A 15,237-nucleotide genomic window follows, 5' to 3' on the forward strand; every position below is an offset into this window, starting at 1 on the left:
CAGAAGGGTAGGCAGATCCTGCTCCACATGTGGCATCCGTCATGTTGCTTATGTGATAACAATTCCGGTAAATAGTCTAATTCGGTATGTCACATTATTTACACAATAAGATGATAGATTGAAGTGTAAGAAAACTGAACAATCATCCTTTTGTAAAAAAAAAGCTAATAAATTTTCTTCCATCAGTTTGTTCAATTCTTTTTAAAATATTGATGCCATATATATTTTAAAATGCAGCAAACAAACAAATGAACTAACAATTGACATACAAATGAACGAATTAGTTTCTATAGAAAGACACCAGAACTTACCTTGGTGCAATGACCCATAACCAGAAGGATATAAAACTGGATGGTCTATAACAAGACTAGTCACATGATTTATTCCTGTTGACAATGGCAACAGCTGTCTGCCACTGAACTTACTAGCGGACATCACAGATGCATGTTCTTGGTCAGCCCAATACATGGTATCTTCAAATACAAACAATCCAAAAGGATTAACCACTTTTCTGGAGATAACAATCTACAAATAAAAATTCAATATCTTTCTTGAGTTCTTACATTTCAAAAATCAACTAAAATGCAATAATTCCCTTGTTCATTAAAATGCATTTTCTAAGTTTTAAAAAACAATAATTTTTGAATGGTAAGTGACTCACTGCCCTTATTTTGAACGTGCTGTCCTTAAATTTAGGTTCATAGCTTGAGTTTCTTAAAATTTGCATGAGGCAAAGTGGAGTTTGTGTGGAAAAAGAAATGGTGCTGATGGAAAGACGGACAGGGCAAATGGTCACAGGTAACACTTATCGACTATTTTATTAATTGTGACTGTTTATTTAACGCATCATGTAAATATAACAGAATTTGATGAGACTGTTATTAAAGTGAGAGGGTTGGCACTGTAGAACCAGGTTTAATCCACCATTTTCTACATTTGAAAATGCCTGTACCAAGTCAGGAATATGACAGTAAAATCTTGTCGATTCGTTTTTGATGCGTTTTGTTATTTGATTTTGCCATGTGATTGAGGACTTTCCTAATTGATTTTCCTCTGAGTTCAGTATTTTTGTGATTTTACTTTTTAATGCCCCATTGCCAATTCAGGTGGGGACTTAAAAAGATTCTAGAATGATATTTACCTGTCTGTCTGATCCATCTAGCTGGATACTTTCTATCCTATCTAATTCAGAGTCTAACCAATAAAACCTATCTATAGGTTCATCTACAGCAATACTGCTTGGGTGCTGAATGTCTTTATTAATTAGTATGTTCTTCACCTTGCCATCCAATTGGGATTTCATTATGGCAGGATTCTTACCAACCTCTGACCAAATAAGAATCCTGAAAGCAATAACTGTATGTACTTGATTTGATACAAAAAATCTATAGACAACCATTAAAAGAAGCTATTATGGAATAATTTTACAAAAATAGTATGCATACTTGGAATATATATAGTTTCTTTTCAATTTCAAGGGCGAACAAAAATTATATTAATATTTTATAAGCAGTTGATGGTTGAATCTTTAATGATCAGTAAAACTTTACAAGCAAATCAATGCTGAATACTATCATCTAGGGGAAATATTCAAGTAAAATCAGGGCTCACACTACTTCAGAATTATAGGGAGAAGTGACTTCTCTTTTTGAAACTGATAGGGAGAAGTGGTGAGATTTGAAAGAGAAGTGCTCATTCGCGCGGTGCGCTACAATGTTTGGATTATACTGTAGTATAAAAGGTCATTTGTAAATAATGTTCTTATTTATATTGTTCAATTCATATCTGAGTATTCAATTAAAGTAACATTTCAAATTAAAAGTTGTTTAAATTTTACTATGGTCCTTGGTACCAACTAAATGTCTAGCACTAAAAAAAAAAGGTAAAGAATTTATAATATATCAATTACAATTAAATTAAAAACTATCTGGTGTATGAAATCAGTGTTTCTCATCAAAAGATATATAAAGGTAAGCTGGGCCATAATATATTGATATTAGTGTAATAGTCTAAGAGTTAAGCAACTTTACAATAGTTTACAACAATCCATATAAATTATAGGAAATTATATACACCAATCAATGATGAGTTTATTTAGATGTAACCAAAACTCTTTTAATGCGTGTGGAATGCGTAATTTTTCCTTTTGTGATCAATATTCTTCTGTCAGCTGTTCCATCCGTGTCTCCGTAGTAATTTTTGTAAAAATACGGATTTCGGTCATTGTTGGTCCGTTTCCGATCCTTAGTTTAGAAATTGGACAATGGCGGACAATTGCAAGAAAATTTACAAAAATAAACGATGTTTGACAAGTTATTTGGAAAGGATCATGACGTTTTTAATGCAATAAATGGATTGAACATTTACTGGGGGCAACTTTTATCAAGTTTAAATGAAGTAACAAACTTATTTTGCAGCCGAAAGTTAGGTTGAAGTAGGTTTTCGAGTAACAAGCACCGGAACTTCCGGGAGTGCACCAAGTGATAAAAAGTTGTATTTTTATCAAATAACTTGCTACACACTGTAGAAAACGATGCTTCAACCTCATTTCATAAGATTATTAATCGTTTATGTCTAAATGTCTTTAATTATCAATAAAAAGTTGATGTTTCATCAACTTGGTAAAAATTGAAAATGTCCGATGACGTGAGCAACTGAAAGCGAGTATCGTAAACAACAGGGCGACTTGTCTTCGCTTTTGGGGGTCGGGGAAAGCGAAGTGACGGTAGGGAAAGCGACTTCTTCGCCCAAGTTGCCTGGTAGCGTGAGCCCTGAAAATAAGACAAACCAATATTTGAAGTAAATTGGTTTCAGTGTTTATTTTTAACCACACATTTAGTGTTGCTACGCATGATGACAACTGAATGTAGTTCAATAAAATTGAGAATGGAAATGTGGAATGTGCCAAAGAGACAACAAACCTGACCATAGAAGAACAGACAACAGCAGAAGGTCACCAACAGGTTTTCAATGCAGCGAAAAATTCCCGCATCCGGGGCATCCTTCATCTGGCCCCTAAACAAATATATATACTAGTTTAGTGATAATGAACGTCACACTAAATGAAATGACAAAATTATATTTATATTAGATTGAAATTTATTAACCTGTGTTTATACACAATAAGTATGTCCTCTGGTGTGTGCAGATCTTTCTGTATCACTGTACATACTCCACCATAATTATCACACACAGTTATTCTATTTTTAGAACTGTCCACAATATACAGGTGATTTGTCACTGCATCTACTGTAATACCTCTAGGAGAGTCAATACCTAAAATATTATAGAGCAATTACATACAAATGTGTTCACATGAGACACTCATGCCAATTTGAGTCTAAAACAATAAAGATACATATAGCTCAAAAAGATTTCTTTGAGACCTTGTCTTTACTCCATTATTAAGTAAAATAAAAACTCTTTTATTCTAGGTAAGATGTCACAATACACCAGTCTCTATTTGTTCTTTAGGAATGAGCTTTACAGGTTGATCAGGGGTCAATTGATGTAAAAAACTTCACTAAACAATTAATTCTTAATGTGATATAATGACATAAATTTAGCATTGACAAACAGAAATTTACAGGAAAGTGCATAGAAAAGAGCACATGTCTGAAAGCCATCTATTAACTAAAGTATGGGCATATTCATCAAATCTGAAAATTTGCTTTCACTTTGATGTTCATAATTACGAAATTGCTATTTTGATTTTAAGACTTGTCCTATAGGTATACCTGTATCTACCACTTTCCACATGTGACCATCATCAATGTCATATTTATATACAGCCTCGTCTTTCTGGTCTGTCCAATATAAATGTGTACTGTCTGCAGCTGTAAAGAAACACAAAATTGATACAGGGCAGTCCATATATTAATAGAAATCCTTGACCTCTGCCTAAACTTGAAATCTATTTCAGTCAATTAGAAAGGTTTAATACAGAAAAGTAACTACACTGAAATCTGTGATACTGTCCCATCCACAAAAACAGTCGTATTATATCTAGTTTACAGTATATTTGCATACTCAAAATCAAAACATGACCAAAATCAAGGTTAAATAAAAATATTTGTCATTTCGGTTATTGTCTTATTCATAATGACAGCAACATGCCCTCTTACACATTAAATATCCCTAAAAAATCACCACATCTTTCTATAGATAATAAAAGGATTCAAAGTCCAAGTCTATGGTGCAAAATGCTTTCATTTTGCAGTGTGAGCTATTTAATGAAGTAATAAGCAGTGGAACAAATTTTGGCAACATTTTGAATTAGAGTTATCTCCCTTAATGAGACTATATCATTAACAATCTGCTAGACATGGTGATGGATATGACCTTAAAAACGTTAACATCACTGCACACAAATTAAATGTAGAGATGAGGCTACAAGATAGCTAAATACACCTGTCAAACCATTGTGACAATACAAGATAGCTAAATACACCTGTCAAACCATTGTGACAATATGGTTTTTATTGCCTTTAGTGCAATCTTAAATTTTTCAAAATTAAATTTCTTATATTATCTGGAACTTAGAAGAACAATAGATACATGCCAGCTTCAATAAAATATAAATAAAATTATAGTTCACAGTCTGGAGGAATCATAATGGTGGAAATTTTACCTATATTCTTTTTTTGTACTTTCTGTTCTCTTATTTGTTTAATATTTTACTTTTACCTATATACTGAACATGACTGAGGCTATCTACAACTGTGACCAATTGTTGGTTAGAGGACCTGATGTTGTACGATACAATTCTGTTGTATGCTGCTATATATAATACTGGATCAGAACCTGAAAAAAATAAATAAACCATTATTCACAGTTAGAGAGAAAATAGTGCCCAAAATGGACAATGAAATATTATAAGAAAAAACAACATTACAATTGCCCAAAAAAGTTGGCAATAGGCAAACACAAATTCACAAAATGGACCCCATCAAAAAATTTGGTGTGATCACAGGAGTTCTGTTGTTAAGAGTTATGCATATCCTACTCCACATATCTTGCTGCAATCTAATTAAAATTAAATCCTTTAATTGCTCCTGTTCTGATATGTCACGCACCTTGATGCGCGACATATCAGAACAGGAGCAATTAAAGGATTTAATTTTAATTAGATTGGATTTAATTTAAATTAGATTGATCTTGCTGCTAATGGCAGGTACAAATTCTTTGAAAATTTATTACATATATTGTTGTTAAATTTCAAACATTGTTTAAAAACTATTCCAAGTTTTTTTTATGTATATTCTATTAAGCTGTTTCATTATTTTACAAAATCTTTCATCATGAATAGGCCTATAATTTTTCACTAGTTACATAAAGAAATGAAATACTTCTACACAATACTAACCATTAGCTATACACTGCCTGCTATTTTCAAAGTTGTACCCTTCATCACAAGAACAATTATATGATCCTGGAGTGTTTATACAATGCTGACTACAGACTTTGTTTTGACATTCATTTACATCTGAAAAAGATGTATGAAATATAGAGAAAGGATTCAGTGCTCTTATTGCTAATCTTCATTGCACTAGAACATTTTTAATAACAGACTAATAAAATTGAGAATGGAAATGGGGAATGTGTCAAAGAGACAACAACCCGATCAAATAAAAAACAACAGATCTTCAATGTAGCGAGAAATTCCCGCACCCGGAGGCGTCCTTCAGCTGGCCCCTAAACAAATATATACTAGTTCAGTGATAATGAACGCCATACTAATTTCCAAATTGTACACAAGAAACTAAAATTAAAATAATACAAGACTGACAAAGGCCAGAGGCTCCTGACATGGGACAGGCGCAAAAATGCGGCACTCAGGGTTAAACATGTTTGTGAGATCTCAACCCTCCCCCTATACCTCTAACCAATGTAGACAAGTAAACGCATAATAACACGCACATTAAAATTCAGTTCAAGAGAAGTCCGAGTCTGATGTAAGCTGGTCAGATAAAGAAGAAGAAAATTTCAGGTCGTGTACAATAGATAAATTATTATTTTCATTATTAAAGGTACATGTTTTACTTTTACATAAATATTTAGAAACATAAACAATTATGAAGGTGCATAAATATATTTCTCTTTGTTGTTTGGGTAATCCATGAGAAATAAAAGTTATTAATATCTACCAAATACCTTGACATGAGTTTCCCTGTAACAAGAAGCCTTCCTTACACTGACACACTGAACCTGTTGGAGTAGGTAGACAGGTATGTCCACAATAACCATCAGATGTACAGTTCTTACTGGACTCCTCTGAAATAATGCATACAATTGAGAATGGAAATGGGGAATGTGTCAAAGAGACAACAACCCGACCAAAGAAAAAAAAAAACGAAAAAAAAAAATGCATATATGGGAAGAATCTGTAAAACCTTTTTGACAATGCAGCAGCTATTAAGACATCTACACCATAATATTATAACAATGCAAGATTTTTCATATAAATGTATAATATTGTGGATTCATATCCTACCGTAGTCTAAGATCGTTCATCTTGTCAGTTTGTTAGGTATTTGTGTTTGAACTTAACAAAGGGGGAAACTCCGCGTTGAAGTCACTACGCTGCTTCCGGCGTAGAAAAACAGTACAGAATACGTTTTTTTCTTCTCTTTTGAATAAAAAAACAATTCAAAAGGTAAGTTTTCATTGTTGTTCTCAATTATTGCTAAAAAATGCCAATTTTCTAATGCCCCTTTCAAACCCCTCATTATCCTTCTTAAATCTATGATAATTGAGTTGACATTACCCACAAGGATGGCACTTAAAATTTTGATTGATTTTGAATTTACTCAAATCTAAGCTAGTAAACAAATATGGAACTTGTGTCCATTCTTCATCAATTGCAATAATAAATGTATGCAACAGTCAATAAAATTCATTTGGTCTTTAAACATTAATTATCTTGACTGAATCAGCCTCATTAATAATACATACCACACTGCCCTCCCTCGTCTGATTGGTCTAGACAGTTAGTTATGCCATTACATAGTAGACTCATATTTATACACTGTTGTGCATTTTTACACAAATATCTCCCATGCTGTTCATTGCACCTCTCTGTGGCCTCTATAATATAATATACAGAAATACTAATAAATAATGATTCTGAGGTGATAGTAGAGGCAAAATGATGTGAATGTAAGTAACTATAGATAACTGTTTGCCTCTCAACAAATGGGCAATATATTTTGGTATACACTCTTTAAGGATTAGGGTCATATAATAATACCTACCATAATTATCTTCATCCGAAATATCAAGGCAATCATAGGAGTGGTCAAGGTCATAGAATAATACCTTCCACATTTATCTTTGTCAGAACCCTCATGACAATCATGACAGGTCAAGGTCATACAATACCTACCACATATATCTTCATCAGAGTAATCCTTGGAGTTGCCATGGTCATACAAAAACACCTACGGCATATATCTTCATCAGAGCCATCATGACAATCATGGGAGAATTCAAGGTCATGCAATAATACCTACCACATATATCTTCATCAGAGCCATCATGACAATCTTGGGAGAATTCAAGGTCATGCAATAATACCTACCACATATATCTTCATCAGAGCCATCATGACAATCATGGCAGAATTCAAGGTCATGCAATAATACCTACCACATATATCTTCATCAGAGCCATCATGACAATCAGGAGAAAGTTCAAGGTCACACAATAATACCTACCACATATATCTTCACCAGAGCAATAGTGGCAATCATGGGAGAGTTCAAAGTCATACAATAATACCTACCACATATATCTTCATCCGAGCCATCATGGCAATAAATAATACCAACTGCATATAACTATCACTACTGTCATCGCAATCATTGGAGAGGTCAAGGTCATACAATAATACCACCCACATTTATTTTCAACAGACCTATCATGGCAATCATGGGAGTGGTCAAGGTCATACAATAATACCACCCATATATATCTTCATCAGAGCCATCATGGAAATCCTGGGAGAGGTCAAGGTTATACAATAAGAACTACCACATATATCTTAATAAGAGCCATCATGACAATCATGGGAGTGGTCAAGGTCATCCAATAATACCACCCACAAATATCTTCATCAGAGCTGTCATGGCAATCATGGGAGAGGTCAAGGTCATACAATAACACCACCTACATAAAATGACATATCTTTATCAGAGCTATCATGGCAATCATGGGAGTGGTCAAGGTCATACAATAATACCTACCACATATATCTTCATCAGAGCCATCATGACAATCATGGGAGTGGTCAAGGTCATTCAACAATACCACCCACAAATATCTTCATCAGAGCTGTCATGACAATCATGGGAGAGGTCAATGTCATACAATAATACCACCTACATAAAATGACATATATCTTTATCAGAGCTATCATGGCAATCATGGGAATGGTCAAGGTCATACAATAATACCTACTACATAAATCTTCATCAGAGCCATCATGACAATTATGGCAGAGGTCAAGGTCATCCAATAATACCACCCACAAATATCTTCATCAGAGCCATCATGGGAGAGGTCAAGGTCATACAATAATACCATCCACATAAAATGACATATATCTTCATCAGAGCTATCATAGCAACCATTGGAGTGGTTATGGTCAAACAATAATACAGACCACATATATCTTCATCAGAGCCATCATGACAATCATCAATCATGGGAGTGGTCAAGGTCATGCAATAATACCTACCACATATACAATGTATCTTCATCAGAGCCATCATGACAATCATGGGAGTGGTCAAGGTCACACAATAATACCTACCACATATATCTTCATCAGAGCCATCATGACAATCATGGGAAAGTTCAAGGTCACACAATAATACCTACCACATATATCTTCATCAGAGCCATCATGACAATCATGGGAATAATCACAAATATTGGCTCTGGGTACACACTGATCTCCATCTAGACATGGGAACTCCACTGGAGTACAGCTCTGTTTCCCTAAATATAAAACTAATTTAAAGTTTGTACAAATACAAATACAAATATTTTATTGGCACAAACACAATTACAATAATTGGCAAAGGCCCATATTACAGTGCATTACAACAATGAATACAGCATACAGTTACTAGTATTTAAATATGTTATAATTAAGAAGCTAAAATCTCGTTTCTATACATCAGACATTTATATATATAAGAACTAGTCACTTTCAGGACTTTTAAAGAATTACTATTAATACAACTATTAATATTTAGCTTATTTTCACTACAACATGTAGGAAGTATATTTAATATCTTATTTTTAAAGTTAAATCTATAGTTGGAAAAAATTTCACATTTCAGTAAAAAGTGATTTTCATCTTCTACCTCACCTGATTTACATACATTACAAACTCGTTCGTCTGTGGCTAAACCTAAATATCGCCCCTTTTCAATAGCAAGATTGTGTGCACTCAATCTAATTTTACACAGAGATGACCTTTCTAATCTATTACTTAGAACATCAACTTAAGAACTACGCTGCTTTGAATTATGAAATTGTTGGTAAAATTTAAGTTTTGATGAATCATGAATTTTTGATGATTGATCCTGTGTGCACTGATCAATCACTCGTTGTTAAATACTTGGTAGATATTGTTTAATAGAAAAGTTTCCCCCAGCTGTAGGTTTGAAAATCCTAGATTGTCAAAAATAGAATAAAGTTTCTTTGTCCAGGGGTTGTTTTTTTCAGTTGCCAGAAAAACTTTGGATATAAGTGTTCAGACCTTAAAATATGATCATAAAACTGTATAAAGGCAATATTTTACAATTTTTATGTAATTATATAATAAAATACACAACTAAGAAAGTAATTATAGTATATCTACTGATGAAATACAGTTTTATAATAAAAGTTGCCAAGAATATAAAAAAAAAAAATTTGGAGTTGTAGATGATTCATAATAAGATCTGGAATATTTTTCATTATAAGATATGCTGAGATTCTAGGTCATACAGAATAAAACCAGAAACAGTATTGCTGTTTTCATATATATTATATGCTGTAAATATATACATTGAGCATTTTAAAATGAACAATCTCGATAATGTAAATAACTCACCACAAAATAATTCATCTGAGAGATCAAAGCAGTCATTCTGTCCATCACAAAATTTGGCCTTCTCCACACAGTGTGAACCATCGTGGCACAAGACAGATTCATCACTGCACACTATCTTCTTAATGTGTGTTTGACCTGATAATTTAGTAAAGTCAGACATCGCATTTAACATTTTTGTTTTTTTCATTTCTTGTTTTTTGCTAAAAAAGTTTGTTCAGAAAAACAACAAATTCTCTAACCCTCCTTCGTGTTCAGAATATTTCATGGACATCCCCTAAGTATCTTTAACATCACTGGTTAATATAATTTATTCAAATCAAGGATTACTATCCATTTCATAAAATGAAAATTTTACATATACAACAAAACTCGTTATCTTAAGAAATTCCTTCCATGTTCCTGTTTTCAAGTAATATTATGATAAAGAATATTTTTTTCACCAAATAATGGATCCACTAGAGAAAATTGAGTTAAATTGGTGGCAGACTTGAGATAATTCAATTTCTCTAATTATTACCCGATTTATCCTTTTCTGACCTGCTGATTATTATTATCTAATAATAATTCAATTTTGGATGCAACACGTCTTCTGATTGGCTGACGTTATTTTGTTATGAGCCCATAGACATAATTTAGTCATGTGACCGTGGCGTCATCAACATTTTTTCATGGTTTTCTACGGTTTAAAATGGAATTTAGAATTAAATTATAAGAAATGACTAACATTTTTCTGTTTATTCGAAATAACATAACAAATGTGGTGCACACAGTTAAATAAACCACTACGTGCGTTATTCAGTGTGCACCACATTTTTTATGTTATTTCTTCATAGACAGAAAAAATATTACAGTCATTCCTTAAAAAAAATGTGTTTGATCTCAACTAATCATTGATCAAAATTTGAATATGACATCAAATTTTCTTGCTATTCTTCTTAAATTCCTATTGTGATGTATACCTGATGACGTCACATAGAAAGAACACATCTCTTCATTCAAATGGAAGGATGGAATTTGTCTGCAATTTGCCTAAAAATCATTAGAGAAACAACAAACAAGATTCCACCACCAAATCTCATGCATGCCAATAGGATATTTTTTCTACTCTCATCCGTTAAATTTTACATATTTAAGACATGTAAGACACTACTAGTATTCCAGCCTCATGTTTTAAAATTGAAGATTAAACTGTTTCTGGAAGATAAAAATCATATCACACGCAATGCAGTAGTAGTATCTCCATTTAAATAAGCAACGTGTAGTTAGTTTAGTCCCAGTTCATCATTGGTAAAAATTTATTATGACGTCACATTTTTTTACTTTTCTCAACGCAACATTAAAAGAGATAATTCATAAAATGAATTAGATTTGTCTGTATATTGACTAAAATCATTTGAGAAATAGATTGCACCATAACTTGTACAATGCAATATTTATCCACTCTTGGCAGTTAAATTTTAAAATATTTAAAATGCTTCCCTAGCCTTGTGCTTTAATTAAATTTTTAAAAATTTAACTGTCTTCGGTGAATAATTACTGTAGCACACCATATGTTGTGATAGAATCCATGTTCTAATCCCAGGTGTAGGTTAACTATGAAGTGTAACAGTGGCAGATCCAAGGGAGGGTTCTTGGGTTGGAACCCCCTTTTTAGATGATCAATACATTTGAATGGGGACATATAGTTGGACCCCTTTTCTAAATGGCTGTATCCGCCCCTGTTTAAACTTCAGAGGATATTTAAGGTTGCCCAGGGGGTATCCGGTCGTTCCGGCCCCAAACTGATCCGGCCCCAAGTCAATCCGGTCCCAAGTTGATCCGGCCCAAGTCGATCCGGCCCACGTGGATCCGGCCCCAAGTCGATCCGGCCCCATAATAAATATGAATAAACTATATTGATTTTGCAGGAATTTGTGACACATTTTATAAGTATAAATGGAATTTGCCAAAAGTGTCCGTTGATGGATGACAAAAGGTTAGTGAAGTATTGGAGTACCAGTTAAAGAGCTATTTTAGATCGATACGAAATGAGAGTTAATGTGTTGTTGGTTGTATAGCACTTTCAACATATTTTAAAATATGAAGTTATTTTATAAATATATTTTTTATTTGGGCGGGATCAACTTTACATATGGGCCGGATCGACGTTGGCCCGGATCGACGTTGGCCCGGATAGACGTGGGGCCGGATCGACCAGAAAGCGCCCAGGGTGCCTGCACAGCCCCCCTTTATTGTAAGAAAAATGAGGTTGATCATTTAGGGAATCAATGTTGCATGACTGGAGCCGGATCGACCAGAAAGCGCCCAGGGTGCCTGCACAGCCCCCCTTTATTGTAAGAAAAATGAGGTTGATCATTTAGGGAATCAATGTTGCATGACTGGAGCCTGCACCCTCTTGGGCAGTGAGTCACACCCCCCCCCCCCCTAAATTTTTTTGAAATCTTGTACCTTGGTCTACCTTACCGAACTTTTCCTCAATACAAAAGTGTTTCGTTTACAAAACGATCACAGGTCAGGTTTTCTATGGCAAGATATGCTATCCCAATATATTAGGTAATATTTCGTTAAATATAGGGATTGTTAGTAGATCATGTCATGGAGAAAGTACCTGTGAAGAATCCCCCGATGTATATATATGCGAAATACAGAACCGGAAGGCTGGTTTTTAAACTGATGAACAAAGTCGGGTTGGGAAACGAATCGTCCACCGTGACATCCGATCTATGACCCCCACCCCCACCCCCAACCCCTCCCATCTATATATAAAAATATCTATGGCAAGCCGTTGTGGAATGGATATCAATTAATAGGGAATATATTCCAATACAGCTTGACATAATCTCATACTTTTCCGGCATATGACCATATAAATGATTATGACTGCCAAAATTATATTTCAACCAGTCGGTGCCATTCCATCTAAATCTTCGCGCTCAGCGAAAAGTGACACAACAGGGGTCCAGTTTAATTTCAACTTACCGTACGGACCCAGCGCATTCGATACAGACACTACGAGAAGGGTTATTAATTTAACTACGAATATAATTTGTTTTACGGTCATTTTTCATGACTGGGACAGTATATTTGTTCCTGTTTTAATATATCTCCAAATAATTATTGTTTTCACAACAGCCAATATGGTTCAATTTTGTTCAAATACAGAAAATACATTTCCGTTTTTAAAGTTGGCATCAATATTCCTTTGCCAGTTTCTAGCCGCAATGTGCAGTTTATTATGTTCCTTATGGTGTAACTAGTGCACGAATGTGACCTACTGAGTATACTATTTAACATATATACTATTTTGTAATAATATGAACAACAAGCACGACGGGTTCCACATGTGGAGCAGGATCTGCTTACCCTCCAGAGCACCCGTCAGCAACCCCGTTTTTTGGTAGGGCTTGTGTTGCTTGGTTTTTAGTTTTCTGTGTTGTGTCTTGTGTACTATTATTTGTCTTTTTTTTTATTTTTTCAGCCATGGCTTTGTCAGTTTAATTTATATCTATGAGTTTGACTGTTCCTTTTGCAACTGTTGCCCCTCTTTCACTATCCATTACATCCATATCCGTATATACTAGTACTGAATAGGATTTTTCAATACACAGATATGGATAGCAAACTACACATTGTTAAAAAAACAAAGAAATATTGTTTAAAAAGAGTATATATGTAACACTCCCAAACGTGTCCTTCCCCCCAAACGTGTCCTATTCCCCCAAACGTGTCTTTTCTCCCTAAACGTGTCCGAAATGTACAATATTCCCCAAACGTGTCCGGATTCACCATCCCAAACGTGTCCAATAAATGTTATTCGCCAAAACGTGTCCAATATTTAGCGCCAGAACGTCTCGTGTCTTTAAGCGCTAATACACGTCTCCCCTAAAAAAATCGCTGATAACGTTTACGGCAATTTTATGATGGGGACACAGGTGACAAAGTTTTCATTTATTAGCTTTGGTTAATTAAATATAGGTATTTAATGAATATCATAATTCAAAATCTAATCTGTAATTGTTATCAATTTTTGACTGAAATGGCTTATTGGTAAGTTGCAAGTATTTCAAACTCGTTGAGAGCGAATCTGCACATAATCATAGAGCTTAATTAATCGGTGACTTTGTAAATTATTTTGTACTTATAAACTTCGATGATGATTTTTATATTTATCCGAATATTGCCGTGCGGGCGTTAGGCAGCGGTTTTTTTTAAACTTTTGTTAATAGTTCTCCATCTGAATTTGTGTGTATTTCAAAACATCATCAAATCATAAACTGCTTATCCGGTTTTCTTTATATAAACTTAAGATTTTCAGTATCACTAAAGACACACGATCAAGAGACATAACGTCCAGTGCCAAATATTTCATGCATTGGTTTTGTAGATTCTCTTTATGGATCAATATGAATGTAATGTGATCAACGCCGGTTTTTATAGTGGTTACCGTAATTGCAAATTTAATTTGTATTGTATCAATTCACTTTCTAGACTGTTGATAGCGTATTTCCAGTTGCATGTATTTCATGCATATTTAGAGTACATACTTGTTTTAATGATTTTACTGTTTTATACTGTTTAAATTATCTTTAAACTGATGATTGCGTTTTGTCCAGTTGCAAGTATTTCATGCATATTTAGTGATAGGTTACAAGTTTTTATTTTTTTACATTTGTATTGTATAAATTTACTTTACACTGTTGAAATGGTAAAATTAGTATAGGTTAATGGAATAGCAATAACCAAATAACGCTTGATATGGACAAGTTTTTGGGATTGGACACGCTTGGGGGTTTGTTGAGAAATGGACATGTTTGGGCGTTTATACAAATAACACGCTTTGGCGATGTTTTGAACTAGACATGTTTTGCAGTTCAGTGACGTCAATGTGGACACGTTTAGGGGAATTGGACACGTTTGGGGGGAAGGACACGTTTCTGAGTGTTACATATATACGACTATGTTTTGTATGAATAGACGGCTAAAAATGTGGGTATTCATAATGACATATCAGCCCAAGGATGCAAACAATCTAAGAAATGTGTGTAAATCTACTTTTGACAATTTCTTGAGGTAACGTCCACTATTTGAGAAAGAAATGCAAGGCAGTATAGTCCATCTTGGCGACTCATAAT

General features: G+C 34.0%; 1 protein-coding gene across 1 annotated transcript in view; it reads right to left on the reverse strand.

The window, feature by feature from the left end:
* LOC134706073 (low-density lipoprotein receptor-related protein 2-like) overlaps positions 1 to 15,237 on the reverse strand; it is a 36,903-nt gene that overhangs the window by 21,268 nt on the left and 398 nt on the right. Inside the window, exons 2-11 of the mRNA XM_063564783.1 lie at positions 10,106 to 10,240; positions 8,881 to 9,000; positions 6,955 to 7,086; positions 6,154 to 6,273; positions 5,366 to 5,485; positions 4,687 to 4,803; positions 3,738 to 3,836; positions 3,108 to 3,276; positions 1,142 to 1,343; positions 312 to 525 (exon numbers count right to left, since the gene is read on the reverse strand). Of these exons, the coding sequence (XP_063420853.1) occupies positions 312 to 525; positions 1,142 to 1,343; positions 3,108 to 3,276; positions 3,738 to 3,836; positions 4,687 to 4,803; positions 5,366 to 5,485; positions 6,154 to 6,273; positions 6,955 to 7,086; positions 8,881 to 9,000; positions 10,106 to 10,240 (1,428 nt within the window). The remainder of the gene's footprint in view (positions 1 to 311; positions 526 to 1,141; positions 1,344 to 3,107; positions 3,277 to 3,737; positions 3,837 to 4,686; positions 4,804 to 5,365; positions 5,486 to 6,153; positions 6,274 to 6,954; positions 7,087 to 8,880; positions 9,001 to 10,105; positions 10,241 to 15,237) is intronic.

The sequence above is a fragment of the Mytilus trossulus genome, chromosome 2, assembly GCF_036588685.1.
Source record: "Mytilus trossulus isolate FHL-02 chromosome 2, PNRI_Mtr1.1.1.hap1, whole genome shotgun sequence".
Lineage (NCBI taxonomy): Eukaryota > Metazoa > Mollusca > Bivalvia > Mytilida > Mytilidae > Mytilus > Mytilus trossulus.